The 22,170-nt window shown below is 49.6% G+C and overlaps 1 protein-coding gene across 1 annotated transcript in view; it reads left to right on the plus strand.

The window, feature by feature from the left end:
- LMNA (lamin A/C) overlaps window positions 1-22,170 on the plus strand; it is a 53,792-nt gene that overhangs the window by 20,575 nt on the left and 11,047 nt on the right. Inside the window, exons 2-4 of the mRNA XM_063146146.1 lie at window positions 16,550-16,706; window positions 19,239-19,364; window positions 21,011-21,181. Coding sequence (XP_063002216.1) covers window positions 16,550-16,706; window positions 19,239-19,364; window positions 21,011-21,181 — 454 coding nt within the window. The remainder of the gene's footprint in view (window positions 1-16,549; window positions 16,707-19,238; window positions 19,365-21,010; window positions 21,182-22,170) is intronic.

The following is a 22,170-nucleotide window of genomic DNA, read 5'->3' on the forward strand; positions in this document are numbered from 1 at the left end:
TCTCTCTCTCTCTTTAAAGGGGTGATGACTCAGCCATCCCAAACTGAGCCCAAGGTCTCCTTGTGGGGCAGCTGCCAGACACGGCTTCGGCTGGGCCTCTTTCTTTTGCCTCTGCTTGCAAAATGCTCCCAGCTTTGCCTGCGCACCGTGCAAAACAAAACCGGCCCTCTCCTGGCTTGCAATGTCAATAATTCTCCTGAGTTTTTGTATCTGCTAGCCAAAATAATGAGAGCTGCCTTTTGTTGTGCCTGGGCCGGATTGTAGCTGATCTGTTCAAACAGAAACCTGACAATCCCTCCCATTATATCTTGGACTGCAATAGATTTCAGCTGCCAGCAGGGTAGATTGCAGGGTCTTGCCCAGAATGGCAGAGGAGCCGTCGCTCCCTTTGAACTGCTCCGTTGCGAGAAGGCTTGGAAGAAGGAGGAGAGTCACCAGCGCGCAGCCTGGTTTGCGCTGTGAACGCACGACCTTCAGTCCAGGCGCTTCCAGGACGAGGCTTTAATCTGCCATTGCCCTGCCTCAGACATGGAATTTTACTAGGGGGACAGATGTCATCGCCTACCGTTTGCCACCCTCCCACGTTTTCCCTCCGCTTCTTCTGTCTTTTCCCTAGAAGAAGAAGAAAACCACCATAAGGAGGAAAAGACAGAATCGGTGCCTAAGACGCGCCCTCCGTGTTGCCTGGCTCTTAGCAGCTATTCTAGGTGCTTCCCACGCTGGCTTCATGAGATCCTTTTCCCTGGGGAGGGATTTTCCGTGTGCGAAGCGTGTGCTTTACCATGGAGCGATGCCTCCTCTCCAGTTAATCCCCATGAGCCTGTCCTAGGCTGAGCAGTCGCTGGGGTCCATCTGGCCCCTCTTGTCTACTCTGACAGTGGCTCAGGCAGGAGGGAACTTCCGTAGCGCTGCTGCTTAAGATCCTTTGAGGTGGCTGAACCTGCTGCCTTCTGTATGCGAAGCACATGGCTCTGTCCCCTGCGCTCTGTCCCCTGCGCTCTGTCCCTTGCGCTTCAGTGAAAGTAAAGGTGCGGCATAAAGTACCGGTTTGCGTTCCTTGATTTGAATATTCAGTTTTGGTAGAAGATGTTGTTTTATTTATTTATGTTTTGACTAGGGGATTAGACAGATCCACCGTCCCTAACAGCCAAATGCCACCTCCACATTCGGAGGGCCTCTGCCTCTGATCAGATGCTGAAGGGCAGGGGAGCTGCTGTGGCCTTCATGTGCCATTCGTGGGCCTTCCAGAAGGAGTGTGAAAATGTGCCTAGAGGTAATGAGGTCAGATGAGATAGACAGAGAAAACTGGCAGGAGGTTGGGGTCAGCAGCTGGTGCCAAGTTCTGCTCCAGTGCACCTCTCTGTCTTGTTTGTGACTTGGTCCGATTGTTAAAAAGCCTTCCTTCTTTGGATGCTGCAGAAAGAGGATGCGGGTACTTCCATCCCATGAAGTGACAACCCAGCGTGGGTTAATTTACCCTCAAGGAGCTGCGGGGTGTGCTTGCTGCCATTATTTATTTATTTATTTATTTAAGGATTTTTATGCCGCCATTCAGCCAAAAAAGGCTCTCATGGCGGCTTACAAAAGTATTTGACAGTCCCTGCCCACAGGCTTACAATCATTATGAATATGCAACCCCGACAGGGAATTGTATTGTGTGAATGGTGGGGGTTCTTCAAGGGATAAACAACCCCTGGATAACCCTACTACAGACTAGGTTATGCAACGGTTGTTAACCCTCAAATAAACCCTGCTGGCTGCTTTCACACAACACAGCAGTCCTTGGTTGAGATCCTTTGCATAGTCATAATTTATTTTATTTATTTATTTATTTATTTATTTATTTATTACATTTTTATACCGCCCAATAGCCGAAGCTCTCTGGGCGGTTCACAAAAATTAATGTTGGCTGGCGTACGCCACAGTTCCCTGAGGGTAAACTAACCCACGATGGGCTGTCGTATCGTGTGAACCGGCCCGTTGTGTGTAGCTATTCCACCTTTTCCACCTTAAAGGGTTTTGTTGTTGTTGTTTAAAGAAAAAAGATGGAAGAAAGGGTTACAAGTGCAAGACGATGTTGCACAAGAAAAGCCAGAGCCACCCAGACATGTTGCTTTCCCAAGCTTTTGTGACACCATTAACCTTTGGCTGACGACAGGCAGAAATGATCCCCAGCTAACCATTTGGGTTCTGGTTCTGGAGAATGAAGGAGCTGGTTGCAACCCAGATGTCCTGCCTTGTTTATCCTTGGCCGATGACTGGTTGGCCCCTGTGTGAACAGGGTGCTGGACTAGATGGACCCTTGGTCTGATCCAGCATCAGGGCACTTCTGATGTTCTGATGTGTGTTTTGCCCATGGTCTATGTGGGGACCCTTCCAGAGCAGGAAGCCCAGACCAGGATATCCTGGAGCCCAGCCCGGCCGTTTGGGAATGTTCTTAAAATGGCTGCAACCTTCACATGGGGCGGTGCTGGCAGAGTTGTGAGCTGGAGCCAGGAGTCGAAGCATGTGTACACAGGCTGCGAGCCATGTGAATTGTGGGCTGGTTGGCAAACAGGGCGGCAGTCATTTCCTCTCCGTTTTGGCAAGGGTGAGGGTTGGATTTGAAAGCAAATGGCTCCTTTGCACGCTGCAGCAGGAAAAAGGCCTTTGCAGGGCCGGAGGGCCCCGAGTTGCGCTACGATCTGGTCTGCTGATCTTCATTTGCTGCCCTTGAAGCCACACCACTGGGGGAGAACAGAGAGCACCATTGATCACACAGGACTCCTGGAAGGCAATGCTGGTGTCCCAGGAAGGCGACTGACCCAGATCGGACAAGAGTGGGAGGCGGGGGCAAGGGGGGCCTTGGCAGGTTAGCAGAGGAAGCCATTGCTCCGCTTCCTCCTGAGGGAAAAAGGTGGGCTTTCGATGCACGTGGATCCGGAGCCGGCTGTGCTAACATGGAGATTCTTGGGTTGTATCCCTGTGGGTCTCCTTGCGTGCTTCCTGCCCCACTTCCAGATCGATCCCTTGGGGCACTTGTGTCACATACACACACACACACCCCTAAGCTTACTTGCCCCCTGGCCCACCATTCCCCAAAGCTTGGTTAGCAACACCTCCTCCCATATGTACCTGCTCGGACCCTGAGGTCATCCTCAGGGGTTCTTCTCTGCGAGCCCCTGCCAAAGGAAGTGAGGCAGGTGGCTACCAGGAGGAGCAGGGCCTTCTCTGCTGTGGCACCCCGGCTGTGGAATGAGCTCCCTAAGGAGGTTCGCTTCGCGCCTGCATTATATACCTTTAGACGCCAAGTGAAGACCTTTTTATTCTCCCAGTATTTTAACAGTCTATCAATAAATTTTAACTTCACTGTTTTAAATTTGTATTTTTGCATTGCTGCTGTTTTTATCTTGGTTGTGCTTTTATATTGTATTTTATATTATCGTTTTATACTGTTGTTTTGTTTTGAATTGTCTTAATATTTTAAACCACCCAGAGAGCTCCGGCTATTGGGTGGTATAGAAATGCAATAAATAAATAAATAAATAAATAAATAAATAGATAAATATAATAAATTTATTCTTACCCGCCTCTCCATTCTGATCGAGGCGGGGAATAGCAGCAAATATAAAATACATAAAACTGAATTAAAACATAATATACATTGTTAAAACATCCTAAAAACATCTTAAAATTCCACTGCATGGCTGTGTATCATATTTGCAACTAGCAAACAGACCCGGCTTCTCAGGGGTTGGAACAGTTTGATCCAGCAAAACCTTTGAGCAAATGCACCCAGCTGTCATCAGAGTTGGACGCATTGTGTGCAGCCCGCCTCTTCTGTACTCCGCTGAGGGAGGGGTCTGCCCCCTCCATTCCCTTGAGAGGAGGGGGGCTGCCCCACAGCAGAAGTAGGGGAGGAGCGGCCTCGTCCCCAAAGCCCCTCCAGCGCCCGCCTCTGAGCTGCCCCCTTGCTGGGCTCTCCTGAAGTTGGCGTCTGCGTGTGTGGTGTGTGGAGGGTTTTCAAGCACTCGGCCAAGGTCACGGGGGTCAGCCAGGGGCCAGAGCCAAGTGGACCTGGGCTGTGCCACCTCGGTGCCAGCAGCTGGCAGGCAATGCAGCATTTCTGGGTGGGATTGGCAGAGTCTCATACAAATATTTGGAGTTTGATGCTGTCTCCCTGAAGCGGCGCTTTTTTGCCCCGTGTTGGTTCAGCACCCAGAAAGTGGGGGGGGGGGGGAATGAAAAACTTTTCAGAGGAACAAAAGCGCTCGGAGCGTGTGTGGTGGAGACCTTGCCTCTACCTGGTTTCTGTGGTTTGCCACTTCCTGTGGTAGCTTTTCCTGTGGCTTTTCTGAGGCTTTCGAACCGGAAGATGTGGCCTCTTGGAAGTGCAGCGGGGAAGCCCAGATTTTGCGTTGCTTTGCATCTTGCTCGCGGGACTCTCTGGGGACGACCCTGCGGGCGGGTGGGCAAGGGCCCCTGAAAGGCATGTTCAGAGCCTCACTCTAAGCCGTTGCACACCGCGACACGTGTGTGTGTGTTTTCGCTGGCAGTGTCTTTGCGGGAAGGACGGTCTCAATTTTCCCCTTCATGCTTTCATCCTATGCATTAGGATGCTTTCATTCTATGCTTTCATCCTATGCATTAATAGAAATATAGCTTCCAAATCATGTGAGGTACTGGTTCCTCTCTATTTGGCCCTGGTTAGGCCTCATCTAGTGTACTGCGTCCAGTTCTGGGCTCCACACTTCAAGAAGGACGCAGACAAACAGGAGCGTGTTCAGAAAAGGGCAACCAGAATGATCATGGGTCTGGAAACAAAGCCCTATGAAGAGAGACTGAAAGAACTGGGCATGTTTAGCCTGGAGGAGAGAAGATTGAGGGGAGGCAGGAGAGCACTCTTCAAATACTTAAAAGGTTGTCACACAGAGGAGGGCCAGGATCTCTTCTCGATCCTCCCAGAGTGCAGGACACGGAATAACGGGCTCAAGTTAAAGGAAGCCAGATTCCAGCTGGACATCAGGAAAAACTTCCTGACTGTTAGAGCAGTGCGACAATGGAACCAGTTACCTAGGGGGGTTGTGGGCTCTCCCACACTAGAGGCCTTCAAGAGGCAGCTGGACAACCATCTGTGAGGGATGCTTTAGGGTGGATTCCTGCATTGAGCAGGGGGTTGGACTTGAAGGCCTTGTAGGCCCCTTCCAACTCTGCTATTCTATGATTCTATGGTTCTATGATCCTTAAAACTGGGGGAAGGAAGGGCATGTGTTTGTGGGCACATACATACATGCAAATCTTGATATCAGTCTGATGTTTAGCGGTTTTCCCTCCTCAAAACAAAGCAAAATCCAAAACGAAAACCCCCTTCTTTCAAATGGTGTTCTGCCTTCAATTTTCTGCGAAATGGCAACTTTGGTGGAGCGTGGGGGGGGGGGGGGGAGGTCCTGCACGGTCTGACTCATTTCTTCCCGAAGCGTCATTGAGCAGGTGCCAGCTCCCGTTTCCTCCTCTGACTCCGCTCCCTCCCTGCCCCCTTTGCGGCTGTTGCTAGGACTCCTGGGGCCCAAACAGCAGCCAGAGCCCTTCCTTTTGTGGACTTGAGCAAAGCGGCTGGAATGACTCAGCCCAGCAGACAAGCCTGGAATGTGTGTGGGGGCAGGATGGCGGGCGGAGGCTCCCGGCAACACTAGCTCATTGATTGTTAGGTTTCTTTTCCTCCCTTAATGTAATATACATTTAATACTGCCGTTCCTGCTTTCGATAAGCCAAGCTAAGTCACAGCCGCACAAATATTGGTTTGTGGATAACAGCGTTTGGTTTCATTGTTGCAGTAATACCCAAGCGATTATCTGCAGATCTTGTGTATGAATGTGTAATTTATATTTTACACTCTGCATGGGTGTTTCCCCCACCCCAAAAGTGCAACAGTCTTTTCTTTTCTATTTTTTTAAAGTGGGTGTTCTAGGTGGCCACATATAAATGCGTTCAGCATAACCCACAGGATTCCTGGGGGAGTGTGGCTTCCATTCCCTATTTAGGGAAAAGGTCTAGTTCTGATCACAGCCACGACGACTTATTTGCACATTTTTGAAAAATGGAAAAAGGCAGCATGTAGCAGAGTTGCCCTGGCTGGGTTGCTTTCAATCTCCAATTACTTGCAAGTCTAGATATCATGATTTGTGTTTTCTACGGCAGGGCAACAATTTCAGCAGGCAAATATCATTGATCCTAGAGCAGTGTGTCCACTAATTGGCATGCAAGTGATATGCTACTAATATGTTAATAATCTGAGGCCTTCATTGCCCCCATTTCAGGTTTGAGAATAAACCAAAAGTCTTTGTAAGTTGTCAGAATGCAGGTAGTGCTCTGTGGCATTACAGATGGGACATCAGAGGCTAAAAGCTGCCAAAATAGTCCCATGAAGGTCAAAAGGCTGCACTCTTTGCCATCAAGGAACCGTTTTAATTCAGGGCCTTTTGGGGGGTTGTTTTTAGTTTTTGCGTGCCATAACCTTTGGGCACAGGAGTACTTTTTCTTGTGCTTGAATCAATCAGTTGAATGGATATGTGTATGAATGGATATGTGTTTCTGCATTTTGTATGGTGTGTGGGTGTGTGTTCCTTGTATTTTGGGTCTCTTACCCCACCCCCTTTTATTATTTTTTCTCAAGGCCAGAGAATGTAGCGGCTTCCTCACATTCTTGAGCCTTGCGTATTTGTAATGCCGCTGTCAGCACACCAATTTGCGCTGGAGCTTTTGGGCGTGGCCCTCCGCGTGGCCGTGGCCGTGGCATTCTTTCCTCGCCTCCAGCAGGCGAGAGATTGAACACTGACTCCCGTCCTTCTGGCTCTGACCTGCAAGCAGGTGCTGCTGCGCACGTTTCGCTCCCATCTGGCGCATCCCTGGCGGTTTGGCGTTGACGCCCGTGATGCCATGAAGAATGGATGAGTCAGGAGAGGATGGGCTGGGGTGGCACCCCTATTCCTGCCGTCGGTTCCTCATGGCCTCCCCTTTCCTGCCTTTTTGTGTTGCCGCTCCAAAAACAACAATATTCCACCAGGGATGCCAGAAACCCTGCCAGCCAGCTTGATTCAGGGTGAGGGCTGTCTGCAGTATTTCTGGCGATGGTTCTGTTTCAATTATACAGACATTTCCTTGGGCAATTCCCTCCCCATCCTGAGCCCCTGGTACCCCTGCCTCGCAGCACAGTAGAACGAACTTGCCAGCTCGTCCTTGGGTTAGAGAGAGCAACGTGTGGCCGTCGGTGCTCAGGCCCCAGGGGAGGCTGGCGCCCAGAGGAGGAGCTGGGCCAGCTGTTGCCCACAGCCCCAGTGGTTGCGCAAATTGATGGAGGTGACGGCACTGCCAGGGGGTGTTTGCACCTGGCACTAGGGCTGGATCAGCCCTCCTCCTGCATCACGTGAATTCTTGGGCCAGAAGGAGAGGGAGGGGGCGGCTGTTCATTTTTTAAACACCTGAAGTTTTCTAAGTACTGTACAGGGAGAGATAGAAAAACAAGACAGCCTTTGCCCTGCAGGCTTACTGTCTTGTAGAATGACCCACATGGAAAAAGCCATATTGGGGGGGGGGGGGCTGGAGAATATTTTTTTTAAAAAAACCCACAGCTAATTGGGGTGCTTAAAGTTGCATCCTTGATCCTTCTAGAGACCAGCTTGGGTGGCTACTGAAGAGGCTGGTCAAAAGCGGCCGGTCCCAGTTGGCCCCACTGAGTGGGCTTTGCTGTCTGTCACCCATCTTCCTCCCTCCCTCGCCACATGAAACAGGGATGTTAAGTGAGTCTCCCACCAGGGAGTGCCCAGCTCCGTCCCAGCCAGCATCCCTAGTGGTACAGGCAGTCCGAAGCCAATGCTTGGATTGCAAGGCTCCGTCCGTTTGAGCTGCACGGTGCCCAACGGCCCTTTCACGTTCCTGGGAGGAGCGGTCACTGGCCCAGCAGCACAGGTAGGCAACTGACTTTGGGGCTGCCAAGTTGACTTTATTTCCTGTATTCGTGCCTGTTCAGTTGTCTGACGTGTTTATGATGAAGAGAATATAATGATGATTTAAAGCCTGTGGCCTGCAATAAAGGCTCAAAGCAGGTAACGGGGGCGGGGGGGGGGGCGTCAAAATGACAGATACCTCTTATGTGATTTCCAACGTGGATATAATAGTGCAGGCAACTATCCTAAACTTGCTTTCTATCAGATTCTATCTAGTTTCCTTTCCGTTGGGGAGACGACATCAATCCTAGTTCTTCTCTATATTAAGCAAAAATCCTGCATCCATTATAATCCTGCAAAGTGACTTTCTTTGAAAGATTATAATGGGCTCTTTTACACGGCGGACAAGTAATTTGAATGGAAGGAAGTCCTTCCATTCTATATGTTTGTGTGTTTCAATTTACAGCCACTAGGTGGCACTGTCAGGATAGTGCTATGTCAGCATTTCACACAGCTGATAAATCGGAATAACGTCCGTTTGAAAATTGTCAATGACCTTTTTAAAAGCGGGAGAAAGTGGAGAAAGTACGGGAGATGTCCTGGAGGTTGACGACGTCATGTAAAAGACCCGCTAAATTGCTAGTGCAGAAAAGCCTCTATTCTTGCACAATCTGGGGGTGGGGGGGAGGTGGCTAAAATGGGTGTGGCATGGGCAAAATCCAGAGGGTACTCGCGGTGAGCTTTCTGCATGCTGTTTGGATTCAGCACCTCCTATTTCCAAAAACAGCTCCACGTAACTCCCAATAAGATGCCTTCAAAAACTGGGAGTGGGGGGGCAGGGAGATATGTGCACAGTGGGCATGATCCCCAATCCTTGGTCTGCAACAGGTCTGGTTGGAGGGGGCTACTTTGGGAAGGGAACAGGGTGGGTCAGCAGGAGCCTTCCCCCACCCTGCATTTGCCTGCCAGCGAGCGCCCTCGCCCCATCCTCTGCTTCTGCTGCCCCAGCCCCTAGTTGGTTTGCTGAGGGCTGGGCAGCCCTGTCGGAGGGCCGCGTCGGGCACCCTGGTGTCTGTGCCCTGGCTGATCCGAAGACTCCCCTGTATTGTAGCCTAAGAGGGGGATCTTGGGTAAGGCGGATGGGAGTTCTTTGCCAAGAGCATCCCGAAGGCAAACCCAGGAGGCTCGCAGGCGTTTCTGTGCTAGCCGGGATTGTTTTTGGCTCAGCAGGAGCTTCTATTGCTTCACAGCAGCCGAGTTTTGCTTAGCAACATGAAGGAAACTTTGCTGATTGTCTGTGTTTAACCTTGGATGGTGAATTTTGCGCCAGCTTTACAAACGTAGGCAGGAGAGGAAATCTCCCATGCCTAAAATAGAATCCCCTCCCATTTCAGGAGAAGAGTTGTAATCAGAAAATGAGCGGTCGCAATATCCAGTGACGGTACTGGGGAGGCGACGCTTCCTTTCACAACTTCAGTGGGAAATCCCAGGTCTGGGGCAGTCGTGCAGAAAGAGAACTGCCAGTTGTGGCCGGCGCGGAAGAGGCTTTTGAAGAAGCGAAACTGCTTAGGGTTCCCCGCTGTGGTGAAGATGCCTCTCGAGGCAAGCAGGCTGGTTTTCATTCTGAGACTGGGAGCAATTTGCAGGAGTAGAAAAACGTCTTGCCTTTGCAAATTGGAACCTGAGATTAGTCATCAGGTTCTGTGCTGGAAAACCAGATTCCACTGTGTACGGTGTAATCTTGCTTCTCCAAATGTCTCGATTTCCCCCACTGATAACTGGTACCTGAGGAACTTTTTCAGCTCACCTTGTCTGTTTCCTTCATTCTTCTGCCTTTTGAAGCCAAGCCCTGAATGCTGGAGGGGAGCATTCTTCTTTAAAGTTGCTATTCATGTCATCTTTGCCCTAGATGCAGACTTTTGCTGGTAAGACATTGTTGAGAACAGCAAGAGAAAGTTAAAGGAGGAAAGTGACTCACTGTTGAGCAAAGCTTTCTGGGTTTTATTATTTGAATTCACTTTAATCTTGCTAGTAACTTATTGTCTTGACCTTTGCTCTTAACACAAAGCTCCATATACAGATGAAAAGACCATACTAACGAACAATGTACTGTTCAAAGATCATCTATAATAAAAAAAAGACAGTTGTGAACCACAATGACATTACTGAGAGTGTACAAACGTACATGCAAATCAGGAATTGCTGTGTGTCTGGGTGGGAAATCACATTGTTTACCCAGGGCTTTTGTGTGTCCTGGTTCTTTGGCAGGATTATTATGGGCTGCATTACACAGGGGCGACAAGGGTGGAATTGAATACTTCCCCTCTGTTCATTTCCATTGAGTTCTATTGAGACAGTGCCATCTAGTGGCAGATAATCCTCCTATTTCCCTGCTATTAGCATTTTAAAAGCGGTTCTTTTTATCCCGGGATTTCTGGTGGATTCTGCAGGAGACATCCTGGTTGTTGACTACGTCATGAAATCAACCCAAAAACTTCCATGAGTGGCCATTCACAAGTCAGCAATAAATCACTTGTTTAGTGGCGCCCTGTGATTCAGCTTCTTCTGATTCCAAAAAACAGTTCTATGTTTACGTTTGTTAAAGTGCCTCATGTATATTGAATTAAATATGCTCTTATTTCTCTCCCCCCCCTTTAAAAAAAGCAACGTCCTTGAGAAGTTGCTTGGAGGAGGTGGGTTAGGGGGCATCACCCGTTTCCAGCCGATCAGCCCTGTGCAAAGCTGGTTTCTGCTGTGAACACCCAAAGTGGCTTCCCTGGAGCTTTCTCCAGGAGAAAAGCTGGAACGCCTCGACAGAGGTGCGGCAGGCGTGGGAGGGGTAGTGGTTCTTCATTCAGCTCGCCGCTCAAGCGGTGCATGTCTGGGCAGCACCCCCCCCATTATCCTCATGCCGATCTATTACACGGGCTTTTGGATGACTTAGTGTAGCCGCTCCAATAGCAAATGGCGCCACATCTGTCGGCAAGTGAATCCTCATTGATCGTTGGTTGGATAAGTGGCCCCAGCCGAACTGAGCCACGTGTTTTGGGCGGGGCGTAAAGCAGTGTTTCTTTGCGTGGGGATTTCACGTGCAATCGGATGACGGTCTTTTTATTGCGATGCCTCGGAAATGCTGGACTCTCGAGCGGCTCCGGCTTCAGTTCGTACGTCTGCACGGTGCTGCTGCTTGCCTTGGTCGCCGTGTGTGTTCTGCTCCACGTCAGGAACTGCTGGCTTACTAGAAGATAGTTCGGAGGAAGCGTCATACCTTAGTGGTAGAGCCCCCACCCCACCCCGGCTCAGTCCTCAGCATCTCCAGTCAAGGGGACCCCCGACAGTCCTTGTAAATGGAGCTGGGCTGTTTAGGTCAAGGGGCCGGCTCTGGAGAAGACCGCTCCATAGATTCCCAAGCAGAACTCTCCAGCTGTGTGCCTCTGCTTTTCGCCTGGGGAGGGGGCCCAGCTCACGTTTTGCTTGCCCAGCCTCCTGCGTTCAGTCTCCGGCCTTCGCCAGTTCTCAGATAGGACAGCTGGGGAAGACCCCACCTGAGCCCCTGGGAAGTCAACAGTGCTGGGTGAGAAGGCCTGGGTGGTCTGACTGTGCAGAAGACAACTACTTATGTTCGCAGGGCTTAAATATCTACAAGGGGGAGGGGAGAACTCTGCCCATGCCCAGAGGCACCATGTCCTAACCTGAGAATCCCCTTGGCCTGCTGCCCTGTTAACCCCGCAGCCAACGGGAGCTTCTTCAGAGATGGCTGTGCAGCCTGAACTCGGCGTGGCCCAGGCGGCTCCCCGTTCTGAGCGATACCCTTGCCTGCAATGTTCCAGCTGCACAAGCGCCTGCTGCCGACAACAGCCGGCGTCTCGTCTTTTGCTCCCGTCATCTGTTTCGTGGATGGTGCTCTTTTGATTTTTTCTAAGCAGCTGCATTTTCGTTTCCTGGCTGCATCTGTCTTGGTACAAATGCGGGGTGGGGAGGAGGAAAGAATGTAACCAAGTAATGGAAACTTGGATTGGAAATGATGATAAAACAGTTGGATTTTCTCTTCCCTCAATCATATTAATAGCTTTCTTCCTCTCTCTCTCCTGAAACAAAAACTAAACTAAAAATATCTTCTGGAGGCCCCATTTTCCCTGGGCTTTGGAGTAGAAGCAGGAGTTCTCTTTATCCGGTGTACTTATTATGGATGCATTTACTGGTATTTTATTTGGTTGGGTTTATAGCTCCCCTCCCTCTGCCACCCCAAGGGTCCCAGGTGCAAAACTGAACATTCTGTTTCGCTCTTATGACTAATCCGCTTGCCCTTCCTCCAAAGAAATCGCATCGTCCTATATGGTTCCCCCCTCTGTCATCCCAACCAGCCCTGTGAGCTAGGTTACGCTGGGCCCGAGGTGACCCAGGGTGCTTCAGAGTGAAGTAGAACCCAGCCCCCTCCCTACCTCAGGTCACCTGCAGCCAGTTGCAATAAAAAAAGTATGTGCAACTGCCAGAAGACGTACTTCAACCTCTCCAACCTCATATTCTGCAGCTGCATTGCACTGCTTCTCCCGTCATTCCCAGGGGCAATGGCCATGCTGGCTTGGAATTAGGGGAATGCAACCCAACATATCTGGAGGGCACCTGGTTGGGTAAGATTGGCATACGTGCTCCAGCTGTGGCAAGCCTCCTGGTTGAGGGAGATCGAAGGTCAGTTGTCACCTTTATTGCTGCTCCAGAAAAGAAGAAATCTACTCCTTACAATTATTTATTTATTTATTACATTTCTATACCGCCCAATAGCCGAAGCTCTCTGGGCGGTTCACAAAAATTAAAACCATCATAAAACAACCAACAGGTTAAAAGCACAAATACAAAATACAGTATAAAAAGCACAACCAGGATAAAACCACGCAGCAAAATTGATATAAGATTAAAATACAGAGTTAGAACAGTAAAATTTAAATTTAAGTAAAAATTAAGTGTTAAAATACGGAGAGAATAAAAAGGTCTTCAGCTGGCGACGAAAGGAGCACAGTGTAGGTGCCAGGCGGACCTCTCTGGTTCTCTCAACCAGAAGGTGATAAGGGACATCAAGGTCCTTCAGAGCCGTCTCTGTGTTTGAGGGCTTTAAGCAAGTCAGAAGGTTTGTACTTGATTGTCTGCCTTTTGCCCTCTCAGTTAACTAAATCAGTCTTGCATGTTATCAACACCTCGATATATGTGGGCCTTTAAAAAAAAGTGTCAATATCAGAGTAGGAAAAATTCATTATCTAGGAAGCAAAGTTTACACGTCACGTTAGGAGAGAAAAAACGCCTTCCATGGGTTTCTTGTTAGGGTTACACCAAAACAGCCATGGAAAACAAGCACTTGCTCTCAACTCTCAGCTGCACAGATTTAAAATGGACTTCCCTAGATTCCTCAATGGAAGTTTTAGTTGATGGATCAAAACCAACTTAAACAGATCATGTTGTACATCACAAGCTGAATATGAGCCAACAGTGTGATGTGGCTGCAAAAACAGCAAATGCTATTTTGGGATGCATTAATATAAGTATAGCTTCCAAATCGTACAAATCTTCCCGTCTATTTGGCCCTGGTTAGGCCTCATCTAGAGTATTGCGTCCAGTTCTGGGCTCCACAATTAAAGAAGGACGCAGACAAGCTGGAGCATGTTCAGAGGAGGGCAACCAGGATGATCAGGGGTCTGGAAACAAAGCCCTATGAAGAGAGACTGAAAGAGCTGGGCAGGTTTAGCCTGGAGAAGAGAAGATTGAGGGGAGACATGATAGCACTCTTCAAATACTTAAAAGGTTGTCACTCAGAGGAGGGCCAGGATCTCTTCTCAATCCTCCCAAAGTGCAGGACACGGAATAACGGGCTCAAGTTAAAGGAAGCCAGATTCCAGCTGGACATCAGGAAAAACTTCCTAACTGTTAGAACAGTATGGCAATGGAACCCATGTCCTAGGGAGGTTGTGTGCTCTCCCACTCTAGAGGCCTTCAAGAGGCAGCTGGACAACCACCTGTCAGGGATGCTTTAAGGGGGATTCCTGCCTTGAGCAGGGGGTTGGACTCGATGGCCTTATAGGCCCCTTCCAACTCTACGATTCTATGATTCTGTGACTGTAATACTGTTCACGTTTTCTAGAAAGCAAGCCCTAGTGGGACTTGTTTCTGAGTAAATATGCCTAGGGTTGCATTGTGAAGGTCATTGCTCTGGTCGCAGTGCTTCAGGGGACAACCCTATGCATGTTTAGACAGGAAAAAGCCCCACTGTTCCCAGCATGCCCCAGCCAGCTTGCTGGGAGCCATAGCCTTTTTTCTGTCTAGTCATGCATAGGGTTGCTTCATGTGCCGGGAATCCAGTCGGCCGGAAGCCCCACTGTGGCCGGTGCCCTTGCTCTTCGCCATGTTCCAGTGCTGCAGGCATTGAAGAGCTGTTCTGGATCAGACCCAAAGGCCACTCTAGTCCTGCACTCTGTTCCCACAGTGGCTGCGCAGGGGACCATGGGAAATTCTCAAGCAGGACACGAGTGCCACGTGTTGTGTTGTTGTTGTTGTTGTTGTTATTATATTTGTATCCCACCTTTTGCCCAATACTGGGCCTCAAAGAGGCCTTACGAAATTTAGAACATACACATTTTAAAACCTATGAAAAGAAATAGTTTTAAAAAATTAAATATATTACAATATTAAAACATTAAACATTTTAAATACACGACAATTTTACAAGTCCTTAACGTAGATGGAGGCCCAGGTTATTCTCCAAAGGCCTGCTGGAACAAAGAAGTTTTTGCCTGCTTCCGAAAGCCCATCAAGGAGGGAGCCAGTCTAGCTTCCCCAGGAAGAGAGTTCCAAAGCACTGGAGCAGCCACCGAGGAGGCCCTCTCCCATGTTCCCACCAGACGCACATGTGATGATGGTGGGACTGAGAGAAGGGCTTCTCCAGAAGATCTCAAAGCACGAGCAGGCTCATAAGGGAGAATACGTCCTTTCAGATAACCTGGACCCGAGCCATATAGGGCTTTATAGGTCATAACCAGCACTTTGAATGGCACCTGGGCATCTTGCTCCTGATACTAGAGGTAGTACATAGCCATCAGGACTAGTAGTCGGTGATGGCCTTCTCCATGCATTTGCCTCATCCCCTCTTAAAACTGCCCGAGTTAGTGACTGTCGCTACATGGGGATGAGTCCTGGGTCTCAGGCACACTTGCAAAGAAGACCTGGTTATGGAAACCATCCAAATCGTATTTCCTACTTCCTAAGTGGTCAAACTGGCCTCTGTGAGGTAGGCTGGAATTATTAGCCCTGCATTGCCGGGGTGTGTGTGTGTGTGTGTGCGTGGAGTGTCCAAGGCTGACGGAGGCAGCCGGTCAAGGTTTGGACCAGCACATGTCCTTAGTTCTTAGGAGCCGGAGGGTGGGGAGCCCTGTTCTACCTCTCCAACCATGCACTGGTCCCGTGCTTAAACCCGCGCCAGGCTTTAGCCCTCCCCCCACCCCAGCCTCATCTCCTCGTGGGGGTCTGCCAGTCGAAGGGCCAAAGGGAGTGGCTGGCAGCCCGTTTCAGGCGGCATCTGACTTGTGCAAGATCATCTGGGGCAGCGTCCTGTGTGGGGAGGCAGCCTGTGTTGCATCGAGGGGGTGTGAAATCGGGGCTCTACCAGCCTGGCCAGATGGATGTGTGAACTGCTGCTGCCGCTGCCGCTGGGCTTCTGGGCTTTCTCTGTGCTGGATTTCACGTGGTTTTTGGCTCCTGCCGTGAAGCGCCTCCACGTGTGTGGGAGAGCTTGCGTTGTCCTATCGCTGGGGCTGCGTGCCCGTGGAGCGAGCAATACCCAGAGCCTGCGCCAGGGGAAAGCACATGAATGCCCCCCGCGAGGCTCCGCAGGCGTTATCCCGGCCTCTGCCTCAGTGGGAGAGTCCTGCTTCTTGAAGGGAGGCTGGGTTTCTGCCGAGCAAAACAGACCCGCTCAGGGGTTGTGTGTCATTGCAGATAACGTGCGCCATCTTTGCACATCTCCAGTTCCCTCCATTTCTGAAAAAAGCTAAGTAGGGACATGATGGGGGCTCATAAAATTATGCATGCTGGGAAGAAAGTGCATAGAAATGGTAACTTCCTTTCTTAGAATTTTAATTTCACCCCATGAAATCAACGGGCAGCAGGTCCCAAAGGGACAAGGTGGGAGTACTTCACACAACACGCAGTTCTCTGGCATTTGCTACCACAAGCTGTGATGGCCGCTGGCTTGGCTGGCCTTCACAGGGGACAACTGAATGGAAGAGGGGAGTTCTCTTGATTACTGTTAGACTGATGGCAAATGGAGCCTCCTGGTTCCAAGGCAGTCTTCCACTGAATGCCAGTTACTTTAGGCCAACAGCAGAAGGGGGCATTGCTGCTGCCTCCGTGCCTTGCTTGGGGGCATCTTTGGGGCAACTGGGTGGCCAGTGTTGGAAACAGATGCTAGACTAAGCAGTCCCGTGCTCTGATCTAGCAAGACTCCTGTGGGTTCTGACAATATTACCCCAATATCCTCCCTTTTACGAGATGGGAAATGATGCAACACACACCTGGCTCTGGGGTGTCCGTCTCTACAATCTAGGCTAATGGCTGCTTCTCTCTCTCTCTGCCTCCCATTTTAGGAATGCCAAGAAAGAAAGCGACCTGTTGGCCGCCCAAGGCCGCCTGAAGGATCTCGAGGCCTTGCTGAACTCCAAGGAAGCCGCGCTCACCACCGCCCTGGGGGAGAAGCGCAACCTGGAAAATGAACTCCGCGAACTGAGAGGCCAGGTGGCCAAGGTAAGGGACACCCATTTCCTTGCAGTGTCTAAGAAATCTCCTTCCTGGTTGCCTCCTGGGCAGCAGCCCATTCAAGCCAAGCTCTGGCCCTGTTCACACGCTGCAGCTACCTATGGGTTGTTTAAACCATGGCTAAGTCATGAACGAGCGCGCGCGCTGGCTCCCTTGAAGGGGCCAACCCAGGGATGCTCTGTTGATGCTGGTCGTGACATCCCAACCTGGCATTGTGCGTTGTTGGGGGTTATAACCCAAGAGTGAACCGTGGCTTCCTGCTCTGGGTTGTCTCCCAACAATCCACAGTGCCGGCTTTGCATGTCACAATCAGCAAGCTTTGCCCAGCTGCAGGAGGAGTGATTGGGGTGGTGAGAAGCTGCTTGCTGGCTCCTGCCTTCACTCATGGCATCCCCAGGTTTGAAAAACCACCTCTCTTCCTCCTCACCCCACCCCAGAACTTCTGTCTAATGGGTGAGGGTGAACCTTTAACTGGGAGGAGTTGAATTGCAGTGCAGCCCACCTGGAGGGCACCAGCTGGTTTGCATTTGGATAGATTTGAATATTAATAAAAAGAGTGCGTCTAAAGAAGGAAGTGTATATCTTTCTCGGGTTCCTGCACGTATCCCAGCAGCTGCCATTTTCGTAAGGGATGTTCCCCTGTGTGTGAGAGGCGGGGAAATTCCTCTGCTAAGATGGCAGCTTCCACCCCACATCTTGTACATCCTTGAATTAAAAATGGCTGGCAATTCTTTTAAAAAACGCTAGTAAGAGGGCATCTCTTTGAGTGAATCAAAAGTGCTTTAATAGTTTTAATTGACTAGTTCATGTAATAAAACCAGCAGGTTCAGTTTAGCCTTAATGTTTGTGGACACAAGGGTCCCACACCAGATTTGCTTCCTTTCTAATAAGGGGTGCAGGTAAGGTGACCCTATGAAAAGGAGGACCGGGCTCCTGCATCTTTAACAGTTGTATTGAAAAGGGAATTTCAGCAGGTGTCATTTGTATATATGGGGAACCTGGTGAAATTTCCTCTTCATCACAACAGTTAAAGCTGCAAGTGCCCTGCCCTCTTTTGTATCTAGTCACTCTAGTATAGCTCCTGCAGCTTTAACTGTGGTGATGAAAAGGGAATTTCACCAGGTTCTCCATATACACAAATGACACCTGCTGAAATTCCCTTTTCAATACAACCGTTAAAGATACAGGAGCCCTGTCCTCCTTTTCATAGGGTCACCCTAAGTGCAGGCAGCTTTACTTTTTGTACTGCGGGTGGGGTGGGGAAATCCCACGTGAAGTGGCCCTTTTCGGTGGGGCCCACAAGAATGTGGCAGAACCCTACTGGATCAGAGCGCCATGTGGCCCAGTGTTCTGTTTCCAATATCAGCCAGCTGGACACCTCTCAGCACACACAAGCAGGGTCTGAAGGTGGATTGAGCTGAGCATCTGACTGTCTCTGTTCACGGAGGCTCCATTTCACTATCACGGTTAAAAGCTGTTATTTGACCACCCACCGCCCTGAATTTGTGTCACCCTCTTTTTTAAAAAAACGCCTTTGAACTGGTCAGTTGTGTGAGTCTTGCAGTTTCTTCTGTGAATCAGCTCACGAGTTCAAGCATTCTGAGAGAGGGAGAAAAGAATAAACGCTTTCTCCACATTATTATTATTTATTTATTACATTTATATACCGCCCCACAGGTGAAGCTCTCTGGGCGGTTTACAAAAGTTAAAAACAGTGAACATTAAAAAGAAATATGCAAAATTTATATTTTATATTATTAATTGTAATATTAAAAATCTCTGTTGCGGTCTGTAGTTTTCCCTAAAGTAAAGGTGGGACGGGGCAGCGATTGGTTGGGGAGAGAGTCTGTCTCTTGGCTGCCCAAACATACAAATCTCTCGATTTCTTCTTCTTCTTCTTCTTCTTCTTCTTCTTCTTCTTCTTCTTCTTCTTCTTCTTCTTCTTATTATTATTATTATTATTATTATTATTATTATTATTATTATTATTATTTTGCTGCATGAACCCCTAAATTTGTTTCAGGTGATAAAGTTTCAGTGGCAGCTAGAGTTTGATGACTGTTAGGAAATCTTTCCCCTGAGAAACCAAATGGGCCACCAGGTGGCAGCAAAACTCACAACCTGGGCAAAGGCATTCAATTCAACAAACTTCTAATGTGTAGGAAACGTGTGGTACAGTCCTTCAGCGGACTGTGCTAATTCAGGCTACAGGTGGAGGACAGTGTGTTTCAATGCTCCTCACAGGTGAAAAATGAACACGCAGAAAAATAGCAAACCAAGGAGACGGTTATAAAGTGAGCATTTGGCCCCTGCAGGCTGAAATGCCTCTGGGAAGGACTGTACCATGTGCGTTTCCTGCAGATTAGGAACATCGCAGCTTCGCCTTGTACCGTGCCTGGTACCTCTGTATTCCCAAATACTTCTTATGCCACCTGGGAAGTTACGGGGCCGGTCCAGGCAAGCCCTCTAACCATGACACCTGTCTCCCCCCCTTTCTCTTTCCACCTTCTCCCTCCCCAGTTGGAAGCTGCCTTGGCTGAGGTCAAGAAGCAGCTTCAGGATGAAATGTTGCGACGAGTGGATGCGGAAAACAGGCTGCAGACCCTGAAGGAAGAGCTGGAGTTCCAGAAGAACATCTACGGCGAGGTGCGTGGGCGGCTTGCGGAGTGGCACTGGAGCGCCTCCTCTGCTCTTGCTGCCTTCCTGTCCCGTGGCGGGAGCCACGTGCTCTGCATTGTGGGGCTGTGGGCTGTTTCGGTGCAGAAGAGGGCCTGCTTGGAGTGGGCTGTAGCTCCCCTCTGAGCCCTAAGGCGAGGCGGCATCTTGCCACGGCTCCCGCTCCACCTGGATCGACCAGCGCCATTTTAGCTAATAAATAAATAAAGAGAGTGTGCATGAATTGGGATGCCTGTGTGCACTGAGGCGCCGATGTGGGCAGATCATGCATTTTTGTTGCAGCTGCCGCCACTACCGTGGGGCCATGCAGCTCTTGGTAAAGAGGCGCGTGGATGTGGCCGGCCTTAATTTCACGGGATCTGTTTCGTCCCCCAGCCGAATGCAGAGTCCAGCCCCCTCTCACCCGAATGAGTGGGAGCCTGGCAGGGTGGATAAAAATCAATGAGTTTTTTAAAAAAAATCGGATTTTTTAATTTAAATTGGATTTTTTTATTTAAATTGGATTTTTTAAATAAAATGCTTTTTGAGGAAAAATCTATCTAGAGATAGTTTTCTATTTAAGATACATTATAGTCCAAAGGTTATTCATCATGAAATAAGGATTCGTTTTTAATTATGTAGCATAAGGCTGTTTAAATTTTTTGGTAAATGAATTCCATTAATCCATTCACAATGTCAGCCTCTTCCAGAGGTTTCTGTAAGATTATTTTTCTCCTTCCAATAAAGTACAGCAGAAAAGTTGTCCAAATATGAATGATTAACCTATTAAACTGGAGGTAGTTCACCTCGTAATAATTTCATAATTATCTATCTATGATGTGTTTCTAATAGTATAACCAAATCGGTATTTTTTTTATATAACGGTAAAACTAATCTGAAAAGTTGCTATTCTAAAAATGAAACCTTCATCTGGTTGTAAATATTAAGATTATACCAGCAAGGATGAGTCTTTGGTAACTCTGAGTTGTATAAAATATAGCGAGGAAGAGGGCACTTTTTTTGGTGGGGGGGAGAAATCACATCATTAAATCGAGTCTTTCTGAGTAGTGATTTAAATCGTGATTTAAATCGTCAAGTCCACCCTGTCCAGTCAGCCGGTCGTGCCAAGGCATCGGCCTGGGGGCAAAGTGTAGCCCCCCCCCCCCGATTCCACAGTGTGCTTGGCAAGCACGGAGAGCATGCTCTTTGCAAAGGAAAGGCACTCTGCACATGGTAGAACACTTCTGTTGAGAGACATTATGCCCCTCCAGGGGGGTGGGGGGAGGGAAATGCCCTCCGCACATTCCTAGCCTGGGGGAAACGAATATTTGAAAATAGATGTAACCTCTGGCCAGCTTTGCGTCTGACACAAGCTCTGCGTGGGAGTTTGCGCCCTGTTGGCTTCATGCGGATAGACTTCTGGAAGTTGGCCTCAGGACGGGGGCACCCAGGAGATACCGTGTGGTGGAGGGGTTTCTGCCCATTCAAACTACTTCACCTCGTATCATGGGGCCGGGTAGGAGTGGGTGTAATTTTCAGGTCCCTTTTGCCATGTGGAGGTGTGTCCCGTCCCGTCCCCCTGCCCTGCTTCGGCCCAATATCTCCAGCTCAAGCGCCTCCCCCTTCCTCACCTGCAGGAGCTTCGTGAGTCCAAACGCCGCCACGAAACCCGCCTGGTGGAGATTGACAGCGGGCGCCAGCGTGAGTTTGAGAGCAAGTTGGCCGACGCCTTGCACGACCTGAGGGGCCAGCACGAGTCCCAGGTCAAGATGTACAAGGACGAGCTGGAGAAGACGTACAGCGCCAAGGTGAGGCCTTCTGGCCGGAGAGGGGCTCCGGGCCGCTTCCCACCCACTTCCCACCTCTCTCTCTTTTATGGGTGCCGGCCAGGGTGGGAGGCAATAATGGCCCCAAGGCAGCAGAGAAAGACAGGAAATAAATACACCCAGGACTCCTCACCTCTCGAAAAGCTCGTGGAGGGAAGACGGGTTTCACGCTCTTCCTCGGCTGGGCCTTATTTTGTGCGAAATGTGGTTTCTTCGAGGCCTTCAAGCATGCATGTGTGGCTGAGCTTGAGAGAGAAAATGGTTTACGGCAAGCCCTGTGTGCCATATAATCCATACTATGCCTAGGGAGGTGGTGGGCTGTCCCACGCGGGAGGCCCTCAGGGGGCAGCTGGACAGCCGTCTGTCAGGGATGCTTTAAGGCGGATTCCTGCATTGAGCAGGGGGTTGGACTCGATGGCCTTAGAGGCCCCTTCCAACTCTGCTATTCTAGGGTTCTATGGACATATGAAGATGTAAAATCTTGCAGCCACTTTTTGTGTGTCTGTGAAACAGTTATCAGGGCTGTTAAATATTGCTTCCAGTGCTGAAGCGAGCGTTTCTGCCCCTCCCACCTGGTACCTTTCTGCCTGTAGCTTGCTTGCGTTTTCTGAAGAAAGACACCTCCGCTTGCAGCAAATATCAAACTTTTAAGGAAGTTGAAGCCGCGTTGTTCCCTGCCCCCCCTTCAGAACCGTGCACTTCCTTAACCCCCATTGAGAATCCGCAGCGTCTTTTTCCCCATTGAGAAAACTGGAGCTGCAGTGCTGATTTCCCCCTCCTTAAAGGCACAGTGTCACTATTCCAATCTGTCAGGATGGCAGCTTGATTCTGTTTTCTCCATTCACAAAAGTGCACTTTTAGTCTTTTAACTTTTCACACTATCCCAACGGTGGATGAGATGGGAGAAGTGGGGGGTTTAACTGGGGGTGGGGGTAGGGGGAGCACAATCCAGTGTTTCCAGTTAACTTCCG

The sequence above is a fragment of the Elgaria multicarinata genome, chromosome 21 (assembly GCF_023053635.1).
Source record: "Elgaria multicarinata webbii isolate HBS135686 ecotype San Diego chromosome 21, rElgMul1.1.pri, whole genome shotgun sequence".
In the NCBI taxonomy this organism is placed as follows: domain Eukaryota; kingdom Metazoa; phylum Chordata; class Lepidosauria; order Squamata; family Anguidae; genus Elgaria; species Elgaria multicarinata.